General features: G+C 44.4%; 1 protein-coding gene across 1 annotated transcript in view; it reads right to left on the bottom strand.

Annotated features, from left to right (window-relative positions):
• Positions 1 to 1,404: 1,404 nt before the first annotated feature.
• LOC120986669 (UDP-GlcNAc:betaGal beta-1,3-N-acetylglucosaminyltransferase 7-like) overlaps positions 1,405 to 12,414 on the bottom strand; it is a 46,169-nt gene continuing 35,159 nt past the window's right edge. Inside the window, exon 3 of the mRNA XM_040415340.1 lies at positions 1,405 to 2,029. Coding sequence (XP_040271274.1) covers positions 1,578 to 2,029 — 452 coding nt within the window. The 3' untranslated portion in view covers positions 1,405 to 1,577. The remainder of the gene's footprint in view (positions 2,030 to 12,414) is intronic.

Here is a 12,414-nt window from a genome sequence, read left to right as displayed (position 1 = left end):
CCCCTGCAGGGTGATACAGACAGAGGAGAGCTATGAGCCTGCCCCTCCCCCCTGCAGGGTGATATAGAAGAGAGCTATGAGCCTGCCCCTCCCCCTGCAGGGTGATACAGACAGAAGAGAGCTATGAGCCTGCCCCTCCTCCTGCAGGGTGATACAGACAGAAGAGAGCTATGAGCCTGCCCCTCCCCCTGCAGGGTGATTCAGACAGAAGAGAGCTATGAGCCTGCCCCTCCTCCTGCAGGGTGATACAGACAGAAGAGAGCTATGAGCCTGCCCCTCCTCCTGCAGGGTGATACAGACAGAAGAGAGCTATGAGCCTGCCCCTCCCCCTGCAGGGTGATACAGACAGAAGAGAGCTATGAGCCTGCCCCTCCTCCTGCAGGGTGATACAGACAGGAGAGCTATGAGCCTGCCCCTCCTCCTGCAGGATGATACAGACAGAAGAGAGCTATGAGCCTGCCCCTCCTCCTGCAGGGTTATACAGACAAAGGAGAGCTATGAGCCTGCCCCTCCCCCTGCAGGGTGATACAGACAGAGGAGAGCTATGAGCCTGCCCCTCCCCCTGCAGGGTTATACAGACAGAGGAGAGCTATGAGCCTGCCCCTCCTCCTGCAGGGTGATACAGACAGAAGAGAGCTATGAGCCCGCCCCTCCTCCTGCAGGGTGATACAGACAGAAGAGAGCTATGAGCCTGCCCCTCCCCCTGCAGGGTGATACAGACAGAAGAGAGCTATGAGCCTGCCCCTCCCCCTGCAGGGGGATACAGACAGAGGAGAGCTCTGAGCCTGCCCCTCCCCCTGCAGGGTGATACAGACAGAAGAGAGCTCTGAGCCTGCCCCTCCCCCTGCAGGGTGATACAGACAGAAGAGAGCTATGAGCCTGCGCCTCCCCCTGCAGGGTGATACAGACAGAAGAGAGTTATGAGCCTGCCCCTCCTCCTGCAGGGTGATACAGACAGAAGAGAGCTATGAGCCTGCCCCTCCTCCTGCAGGGTGATACAGACAGAAGAGAGCTATGAGCCTGCCCCTCCCCCTGCAGGGTGATACAGACAGAAGAGAGCTATGAGCCTGCCCCTCCTCCTGCAGGGTGATACAGACAGAAGAGAGCTATGAGCCCGCCCCTCCTCCTGCAGGGTGATACAGACAGAAGAGAGCTATGAGCCTGCCCCTCCTCCTGCAGGGTGATACAGACAGAAGAGAGCTATGAGCCTGCCCCTCCTCCTGCAGGGTGATACAGACAGAAGAGAGCTATGAGCCTGCCCCTCCTCCTGCAGGGTGATACAGACAGAAGAGAGCTATGAGCCTGCCCCTCCTCCTGCAGGGTGATACAGACAGAAGAGAGCTGTGAGCCTGCCCCTCCCCCTGCAGGGTGATACAGACAGAAGAGAGCTATGAGCCTGCCCCTCCTCCTGCAGGGTGATACAGACAGAAGAGAGCTATGAGCCTGCCCCTCCTCCTGCAGGGTGATACAGACAGTAATAAGGTGTTCCTTCATTTTCGGGTTGACATGGTTGGGTTGCAGATGGCAAGGTTGGAGGTAGTGGGGGAGAAGTCTCTTCTCTATTGCTTCTCCTCCTCCTATGGTGGGCAGGGCTTGAGATATGGCAGGACTTCCCATACTTCCAGCATACGATGTGGGGTCAGACCGTGGACCACTAGGACATCTAGGTAGTGACAGAGGTCATCATTCTTTAGGCCAAATGAGAAGAACCGTGGATCATGGTGAAAACTGGTCTTGGTGGCCAGTGCAAGGAATCCAATGAAGACATCATCCAGAGGGAAGACGGGTATGATGGATGCCGCCCAGTGGAGAGATGGAACTAACTCAGCGGGTAAAAGGAAGCCCCCACCAGATACAAACGGAGGGTAGTACCTGTGAGGATAAACAGAGAGCGGCACTGCATACTTTCCCCCGCGATCAGGAGGTGAGTGATCTTGTAGTTGTCCATGGATCTTAAGTCGATTCTCCGGGTGAGAAGAGGAGATGTAGGTCGCCAGTGCATAGGGGTTAACAAACTCGTCATCATCGCCTGCAAGGAGAAGAGACGCCAGTGAATGAGAAGTAGCATCACACACAGGATAAGATGTGCTCGGAAAGATCTACAGACCTTTCTACTGGCCATGCTGCCACCAACCCTGTCCGAAGGTGTCATGGGGGTAAATGATATTGTGCATGGCATGCCTGCCGGTTACTAAATGATGTCACTGCATCAGCGGCAGCCGGGGTTATAGGTCCCTCCTTAGGCCACCCCTGACCATATCATACTAGGCAAGTAAATTCAAGGTGGTCTATAAGAATATAGATAACATAAGGGCATAGGTTGTTAAAATTAATGGCCTTTCCTTAAAGAGGCTCTGTCACCAGGATTAACCCTAATAAACCTAACATACTGCTCATCATGCTGATTAAAACTATACCTTTTGTCTGTATGATAAATAGCTGCATAAAAATATGTTTTTTTTATCATATGCAAATGAGCAATTGGGGCACTTGGAGGCGGGGCTGAATATTGTGAGCACTGCCTTCTAACACCCCCTGTGCTCTGCACACTCCCCCTCCCCTTGATTAACAAGACTTGACATGCTGAGGGCAGATGTCACGGCGGACGTGCACTCAGACTAACAGATAAACCACCAACCAGGCTCTAGGCGAGAGGCAGGGGAAGGGTCACCTCCTAGCTAATCCCTGACCTCTCTCTCTGCACTGCTCAGCCCACATGCAGACCTTGGTGGTAGGTATAATGTGTCCCCGTGCCTAGGCTGAAACACCCTAAAATCCCTGAGATGGTGAAAAGGGGAAATAGGAGCAGCCTGCTCGCACAGAACCTGGATGGGAGAGATGACACAAAACAACCAAACTTGAAACCACACTTATCTTTCTGAGCTGGAGTAGACAACCTTCCTTCCTGGCTTCCAAGACCAAAGTGATTCCTATAATCCGCTCAGAGCACTGGGATGGAGTGCTATTTAAACTAATGACCCCACCCAGTGCACCTGATGAGAGGCGGATCCAGCACGGCTTCAAAACAAAGCACTAAACTTGTGCTGCTATTCTGGCCGACCTCCGCACATAGTAAGGGCGGGGCATGACAGTAGAGCTGTGTCCTAGCATCTACATATCATATACACTATGTACTATAGCTTCACCACACTGAGATCTGCTCAGAAAGTTAATCTAAATATCACTGCTTTATTCACAGGCACAAGATATGAGTATACAGACACCAGTAATATGTGTTATAAGTATTGGAAAGACATGCTGAGGGCAGAGCTGTGTCCTAGCATCTGCATATTATATACACCATGTACTTGTCACGAATGTAGTAGGGGAGAACACCAAAAGACAACAAGACGGAAGGGAAAAGACACTAGGCCTCACCGCTGGGGAAGGAAAAGGGTCACCACCTATGAAACCCTGCTCCTGGCCCTAACTCCTATCCGTATGGGCACCTCTCGATGGTAGAGATGCCCATACACAGGAACCTAGAAAACCCTGGTTGCCCTCAGATGCCCTAGACTTAATGACACGGCAGAGACAACCCGCTCCTTCCCTGGTGAAGGAACCAGCGTCTCACTGAGGCCTAGTAAACAACAGGGGGGGGGGAGAAGAATACAAAACACAACAAGCGGAACACTTAACTTCTAAGGATGATGGATGATCAGGACTTAAACTAGAACCACACTCCAGCTCTTCCAACACCAAATGAAGCTATCCAGAGCAAGGAGTGATGGGTGAAGTCAAACTAAATAGGGGAGGTAAAGGTCACATGATCCACACCTGAACAGGAGGTGTGGACATACAAGCAACACACAGACAAAGTGAAACCAAAAGATGCTGTCAGATCACTAATGAGCAGATAATATTTCAGACTTTCTCAAACCTGTCACCGGTGTGACAGTACTATAGCTTCACCACACTGAGATCTGCTCAGAAAGCCAATCTACATATCGCTGCTTTATTCACAGGCACAAGATATGATTATACAGACACCAGTAATATGTGTTATAAGTATAGGAAAGACATGCTGAGGGCAGAGCTGTGCCCTAGCATCTACATATCATATACACTATGTACTATAGCTTCACCACACCAAGATCTGCTCAGAAAGCCAATCTACATATCACTGCTTTATTCACAGGCACAAGATATGAGTATACAAATACCAGTAATATGTGTTATAAGTATAGGAAAGACATGCTGAGGGCAGAGCTGTGTCCTAGCATCTACATATCATATACACCATGTACTATAGCTTCACCACACTGAGATATGCTCAGAAAGTTAATCTACATATCACTGCTTTAGGCCTCCTGCACACGACCGTTGTGTGCACCCGTGGCCGTTTTCCGTTTTTTTTTCGCGGACCCATTGACTTTCAATGGGTCCGTGGAAAAATCGGAAAATGCACCGTTTTGCAGCCGCATCCGTGATCCGTGTTTCCTGGCCGTGAAAAAAATATGACCTGTCCTATTTTTTTCACGGCCAACGGTTCACGGACCCATTCAAGTCAATGGGTCCGTGAAAGAACACGGATGCACACAAGATTGGCATCCGTGATCCTTGGCCGTAGGTTACTTTTTATACAGACGGATCCGAAGATCCATCTGCATAAAAGCTTTTTCATAGCTGAGTTTTCACTTAGTGAAAACTCAGAACCGACAGTATATTCTAACACAGAGGCGTCCCCATGGTGATGGGGACGCTTCAGGTTAGAATATACTAAAAGAACTGTGTACATGACTGCCCCCTGCTGCCTGGCAGGTGCTGCCAGGCAGCAGGGGGCAGCCCCCCCCCCTGTAGTTAACACATTGGTGGCCAGTGGGCCCCCTCCCTGTAGTTAACACATTGGTGGCCAGTGCGGCCGCCCCCCCCCCTCCCCTGTAGTTAACTCATTGGTGGCCAGTGGGCCCCCCTCCCTCCCCTGTAGTTAACTCGTTGGTGGCCAGTGCGGCCGACCCCCCTCCCTCCCCTGTAGTTAACTCGTTGGTGGCCAGTGGGCCCTCTCCCCTCCCTCCCCCTCCTAATTAAAATCTCCCCCCCTATCATTGGTGGCAGCGGAGAGTACCGATCGGAGTCCCAGTTTAATCGCTGGGGCTCCGATCGGTAACCATGGCAACCAGGATGCTACTGCTGTCCTAGTTGCCATGGTTACTTAGCAATTTGTAGAACCATTATACTTACCTGCGATCTCTGCGTCCGGCCGGGAGCTCCTCCTACTGGTAAGTGACAGGTCATGTCACTTACCAGTAGGAGGAGCTCCCGGCCGGACGCAGAGATCGCAGCTCGCAGGTAAGTCTGCTGCCGGAAGTCCAGCCAAGCCCCATTCACTATAATGGGGACGGGCAGGAGATGTGGCCGCAGTACGGCAAACAAGCAGAGAGGCGGCCAGACAAATAAGTCAATGGGGGCTGAATCCTTTTAATTTATGACCAAGAAAACGGATCTGGCACCATTGACTTACATTGTGCTTCTGTCTTGCTCCGTATCCCATGACGCACTCAAATACACTGCTTGCAGTGCTTTTGTGTGCATCATGGGAACGCAACGGATTGCATTCTGGTGCACTCCATACAGTTCAGTGACCCCCACCTCCCCCAGCTCAATACGAATGTGGCGAAACCAAACTTGAATAGTTTTTTTTTCTTTTACTACTTTAAAAAAAAAAAAAACCTTTGAAAAAATCTAAATTTTCTTTGCATCGGTCGACAGAGCTGTATGAGGGCTTGTTTTTTTGCATAACAAACTGTTATAAAAAATTTTGGGGAGACAAGATGACAAAAAGAATGGGAAATTGCAAACCGTTTTTCACCGCACAGGAATTGTAAAAAAATTTTTTTAATAGTTACAACATTTTCGGACGCGGCGATACCCAATATGTTTATTTTTTTATTGTTTATATATTTTTATATGTAAAATTGGAAAGGGGGTTGATTTAAACTTTTAATATATTAGCCCCCTTAGGGGCCAAGTTCCTGGAATCGTTTGATCCCCTCTCGTATTCACCTCAATCACCGTTGAATGCAGCACCTGAGGGGTTAAATGACAAGGGCGGCGTGATCACCACTTCCTGTCAGTGCGGGCTTTATAATACAGCCGGCACCCACCGCGTATGGAGCGGGCCTGCTGCAGAGGCCCCCTTTATACACCCACAGACTCATAATGCCAGACATGTACGGCATTATGGGTTAAGGGGTTAAATAAATGTAGTCTATAAGAGAAGCAGTCTAATGATTGCATGTTAAAGTCTCCTAAGGGGACTTTTAAAAAGTGTAAAAATAAGTTAAAAAAGTCTTAATAAATATAAAAATTCTAATTACCCCCCTTTCTACATAATATATACATAATATAAATAATAAAAAATAAAGATCGCAGGCATTGCCGTGTCTGAAAATGCCTGTATTATTAAAATATAAAAACATTTATCCCGAACAGCAATGGGAAAAAAATCTAAATGGCTGATTTGCTGTTTTTTAGTCGCTTTACTACCCAAAAAAGATTGAATAAAAAATAGACCAAAAAGTCTGACATATCCCAAGATATCAATAAAAAGTACTGATCACCCTGCAAAAATAAAGCTCTGTAGACGTGAATCTAAAAAAGTTATGGTGGTCAAAATATGTGGAGGCAAAGCAAAATTCATTTTTCAAAGTTTTTATTTTTGAAGCATTAAAACACAAGAAAAACTGTATAAATGTGGTATCACTGAAATCGAGACAGAAAATGAAGGGAACAGGTCAGTTTTATCTCATAAAGAACACCGTAAAAATAAAACCCATAAAACTATATAAATGTGGTATCACTGTAATCGTACTGACCCGGAGAATAAAGAGAACAGGTCAGTTTTATCTCATAGGGAACGCTGTAAAAACAAAACCCATAAAACTATATAAATGTGGTATCGCTGTAATCGTACTGACCCGGAGAATGAAGAGAACAGGTCAGTTTTATCTCATAGGGAACGCTGTAAAAACAAAACCCATAAAACTATATAAATGTGGTATCACTGTAATCGTACTGACCCGGAGAATGAAGAGAACAGGTCAGTTTTATCTCATAGAGAACGCTGTAAAAACAAAACCCATAAAACTATATAAATGTGGTATTACTGTAATTGTACTGACCCGGAGAATGAAGAGAACAGGTCAGTTTTATCTCATAGAGAACGCTGTAAAAACAAAACCCATAAAACTATATAAATGTGGTATCACTGTAATCGTACTGACCTGGAGAATGAAGAGAACAGGTCAGTTTTATCTCATAGAGAACGCTGTAAAAACAAAACCCATAAAACTATATAAATGTGGTATTACTGTAATCGTACTGACCCGGAGAATGAAGGGAACAGGTCAGTTTTATCTCATAGGGAACGCTGTAAAAACAAAACCCATAAAACTATATAAATGTGGTATCACTGTAATCGTACTGACCCGGAGAATGAAGAGAACAGGTCAGTTTTATCTCATAAGGAACATTGCAAAAACAAAACCCATAAAACTATATAAATGTGGTATCACTGTAATCGTACTGACCGGAGAATGAAGGGAACAGGTCAGTTTTATCTCATAGGGAATGCTATAAAAACAAAACCCATAAAACTATATAAATGTGGTATCACTGTAATCATACTGACCCGGAGAATGAAGAGAACAGGTCAGTTTTATCTCATAGGGAACGCTGTAAAAACAAAACCCATAAAACTATATAAATGTGGTATCGCTGTAATCGTACTGACCCGGAGAATGAAGGGAACAGGTCAGTTTTATCTCATAGGGAACGCTGTAAAAACAAAACCCATAAAACTATATAAATGTGGTATCACTGTAATCGTACTGACCCGGAGAATGAAGAGAACAGGTCAGTTTTATCTCATAGGGAACGCAGTAAAAACAAAACCCATAAAACTATATAAATGTGGTATCACTGTAATCGTACTGACCTGGAGAATGGAGAGAACAGGTCAGTTTTATCTCATAGGGAACGCTGTAAAAACGAAACCCATAAAACTATATAAATGTGGTATCACTGTAATCATACTGACCCGGAGAATGAAGAGGTCAGTATTATCTCATAGGGAACACTGTAAAAAAACAAACCATAAAACTATATAAATGTGGTATCACTGTAATCGTACTGACCTAGAGAACGGGTCAGTTTTATCTCATAGGGAATTAAGTAAAAACTAAACCTGTAAAACTGTGCCAGAGTTTTTTTTAAATTCCACCCAATTTGTATTTTTTTCTCCACTTTCCCACAACATCGTATACAATATTATATGGTGCCATTAGAAAGTACAACTTAAAGCTCACTGAAGGCACTGCGCTTGTGAACTGGCGCTCTCTGTACCGTCGATGCGGCGGGCTTCTGCTGGTCTCTCCTGATTCTCTCCACCCTGCCTCTAGTAAGTTTGGCATGGTCTGCCTCCTCCCTCCCTTAGCCTCCTCATTATCCCTGCCTTTTTGCTCTTCTGCCCCCTGCCTCCAGGTTTAAGACAATGTTTATAAGATTTGCATGCTTTCCTTCCTATTCTTGTTGCCGGCTATGAGATATAAATATATATATATGTGGTTATCATCCGACAGTCCGCTCTGTTTGTGACATTTCTGATCCTGCTACTGAATTTGTGTAAAAATAGTGAACTAATACACAATATCTCAAAAAATCTATAGGGTTTTAGAGAGCGAAGTTAAAATATCTAAATCTGAGATTTCCACATTAAGGATGGATGTTAACACTCTTAAAAAAAAGGTGCTGGATTTGGAGGACAGGTCCAAGAGATGTTACAGACTCTAATTCAGGATAAGTTTGGAGGGGAACACTTCTGTCCATTATTTATGTTGGAAAGGTCGCATTGGGTTCCGGGGGGTAAACCAATCCCAGGTAGGCAGCCACGGACACTGCTCGTGAAGATACTTGCCTCCTGAGATAGAGATCTAATTTCTGTGCTGTAAAAAAATGAGACACAGATAAATCATTTCAGAACTTTTTCCACCTTTAATGTGACCTATAAACTGTACAACTCAATTGAAAAACAAACTAAAATCTTTTAGGTGGAGGGAAGAAAACAAAAAAAATAACTAAAATAATGTGGTTGCATAAGTGTGCACACCCTCTTATAACTGGGGATGTAGCTGTGTTCAGAATTAAGCAATCACATTCAGAATCCTGTTACATAGGAGTCAGCATACACCTGACATCATGTAAAGGGCCTCTGATTAACCCCAGATAAAGTGCAGCTGCTCTAGTTGGTCTTTCCTGAAATGTTCTTAGTCGCATCCCACAGCAGAAGCCGTGGTCCACAGAGAGCTTCCAAAGCATCAGAGGGATCTCATTGTTAGAAGGTATCAGTCAGGAGAAGGGGACAAAAGAATTTCCAAGGCATTAGATCTACCATGGAACACAGTGGAGACCGTCATCATCAAGTGGAGAAAATATGGCCCAACAGTGACATCACCAAGAACTGGACGTCCCTCCAAAATTGATGAAAAGATGAGAAGAAAACTGGTCTGGGAGGGACCAAGAGGCCTACAGCAACATTAAAGGAGCTGCAGGAATATCTCGCAAGTCCTGGCTGTGTGGTCCATGTGACAACAATCTCCCGTATTCTTCATATGTCTGGGCTATGGGGTAGAGGGGCAAGACGAAAGCCTTTTCTTACTCAAGAAAAACATCCAAGTCAGGCGACATTCTGCAAAAACGCAACTGAAGTCTCCCAAAAGCATGTGGGAAAAGGTGTTATGGTCTGATGAAACCAAGGTTGAACTTTTTGGCCATCATTCCAAAAGATATGTTTGGCGCAAAAACAACACTGCACATCACCAAAAGAACCCCATCCCCACAGTGAAGCATGGTGGTGGCAGCATCATGCCAAGGGGCTGTTTTTCTTCAGCTGGAACTGGGGCCATAGTTAAGCTGGAGGGAATTCTGAACAGTTCCAAATACCAGTCAATATTGGCCCAAAACCTTCAGACTTCTGCTAGAAAGCTGAACATGAAGAGGAACTTCATCTTTCAGCATGACAACGACCCAAAGCATACATCCAAATCAACAAAGGAATGGCTTCACTAGAAGAAGATTAAAGTTTTGGAATGGCCCAGCCAGAGAAAATCTGTGGGGTGATCTGAAGAGGGCTGTGCCCAGGAGATGCCCTCGCAATCTGACAGATTTGGAGTGTTTTTGCAAAGAAGAGTGGGCAAATCTTGCCAAGTCAAAATGTGCCATGCTGATAGACTCATACCCAAAAAGCCTGAGTGCTGTAATAAAATCAAAAGGTGCTTCAACAAAGTATTAGTTTAAGGGTGTGCACACTTATGCAACCAGATTATTTTATTTTTATATTTTTTCTTCCCTCCACCTAAAAGATTTCAGTTTGTTTTTCAATTGAGTTGTACAGTTTATAGGCCACATTAAAGGTGGAAAAAGTTCTGAAATGATTTATCTGTGTCTCATTTTTTTGCATCACAGAAATCTGACATTTTAACAGGGGTGTGTAGACTTTTTATATCCACTGTAAATTGTCCTTTTTTCCAGACTTCTCTAAGGAGACCCAGGAAAGGAGACGCAGCTTCCTGGCAGCTAAAAAAACGTTTGCAAGAAAAGGATATCAAGTACTCATTTCTCTATCCAGCTAAATTGCGAATAATATTCAACGGTGGAACTCTTTTTTTTGATACCCCGGTCTCTGTGATAGAATGGCTTGACCGGAACAACATCTAGGCAGATTCCGTATATTTTTGTGTTTTTTTTCCCCCTTGTGATGGTGGTGGTTGGGGGAGAGGGGGGGAGGTGGTCTTAGTTAAGACATCTGCGGCAGTGATGTGGCGGATCAGGAAGTTTGGGGGTAGGGTTTGTGATGCGTCTCATAGGTTAAAGGAAGGGGGGTTGGGGCTACTGGAAGTTTTTTTTTACGGTTTGGGACTCTTTTCATTGACTTAATGTCAGCTAGAATTTTAGCTTTGATAGCTAGCTTTGATATTTATATCGAGCCCCTAGCCCTGGCTGTTAGGCAGGATCTTAACATTGAAGGGTTTGGAGAGATGGGGGTGGAGGACAGCATCTCTCTATACGCGGATGATGTCTTATTTTTTATAGATCATACTAATATAACACTTCCTAGACTCATCCAAATAGTTAACTCCTTTGTCAAGGTCTCAGGCCTAGATATAAACTGGTCAAAAACCACCCTTATGCCACTGATACTTTTGTACTCTCTACTGAGGGAACCTTGAGTACCCTGAATGTTTCTGATATTTTTTAGTATTTTGGTATGATTATATCCCCGAAGATTGAAGACTATCTACAGCTTAATCTGATTTCATTATTAACTAAACTGAGGTTAAAAAATTGGGATATGGCTCCGACTTCCTTTATCTAGAGCTGATAGAGTCTCATTGGTCAAGATGGTGATTTTGCCCCAGCTCCTCTATATCCTTAGGAATTTCCCCTATATGGATAGCGGATACGTTTTTTAAGCTTATCGAGAGAATTATCAATGACTTGTTGTGGGGAAGAAAGAGGGTAAGGCTTACATTTGAATATTTATTTAAGCCCCTGGATCAGGAAGGATTGAATCTTCCCTACTTCAAGGGCTATTTTATAGCTGGGCAATTATGGTTATTTCGTGATTGGGAAAAAAGTGTATTGTGTACCACTCTGGTGAGGAGATCTCCATATAATAATATATTCACATTATTGGAATCGGGGCAATTGGTTAATATGCAACAAGAGTACAGAGAGGCTAAAAAGTTACTATCTAAGGCATAGGACACTATTAGAAGATGGAAATAAAAGGATCTCTTCAGTGTACCCCTCTTTGGTACAATATTCAATTACAGTCCTTGGATAAAATAGCCGGGGACCAGTATTGGCCAAAAAACCAATATTTTATATCTTGCACAAGTGGTGGAAAATGGAGAGATACTTCCGTTCTTAGTGTTAGCACAAAGGGAGACTATGGATGGCTTGTCTTGATTTAGATATTTTCAATTACGTTCAGCACTGTCCAGTGTAAAGAATAAACTACTGTTTGAGATAGATCAGAGGGTTAAGATTTCACATTTGTATAAATTATTACTTAACGCACTATTTAACAAATTACAGTCACCAGGACAAAGGGCCTGGGGACTTGATTACCCAAGGATCCAATTAGAGGGATGGGGAAATATATTTGCGAATTTGAGTTTAGCATCTCACAATTTTAATCACGTATTGACACAATTTAATATTTTGCATAGATTATATGTTAAGCCCTTATGGCTCGATAAATGTGGGTTAAGAGATAGTTTGAAGTGTCCAGGGTGTGATTCTTTTGGGGCTGATCATCTACATATGCCGTGATCTTGTCCAGAACTAAAAGATTACTGGACTGCGATTAACAACTTTGTTACTCAAAAGTTGAGATTCACGATTCCATTTATG

Source organism: Bufo bufo, chromosome 1, assembly GCF_905171765.1.
Source record: "Bufo bufo chromosome 1, aBufBuf1.1, whole genome shotgun sequence".
NCBI classification, from domain to species: Eukaryota; Metazoa; Chordata; class Amphibia; order Anura; family Bufonidae; genus Bufo; species Bufo bufo.
The sequence above is the reverse complement of the archived record's forward strand: the minus strand, read 5'-3'. Positions and strand labels throughout refer to the sequence as shown.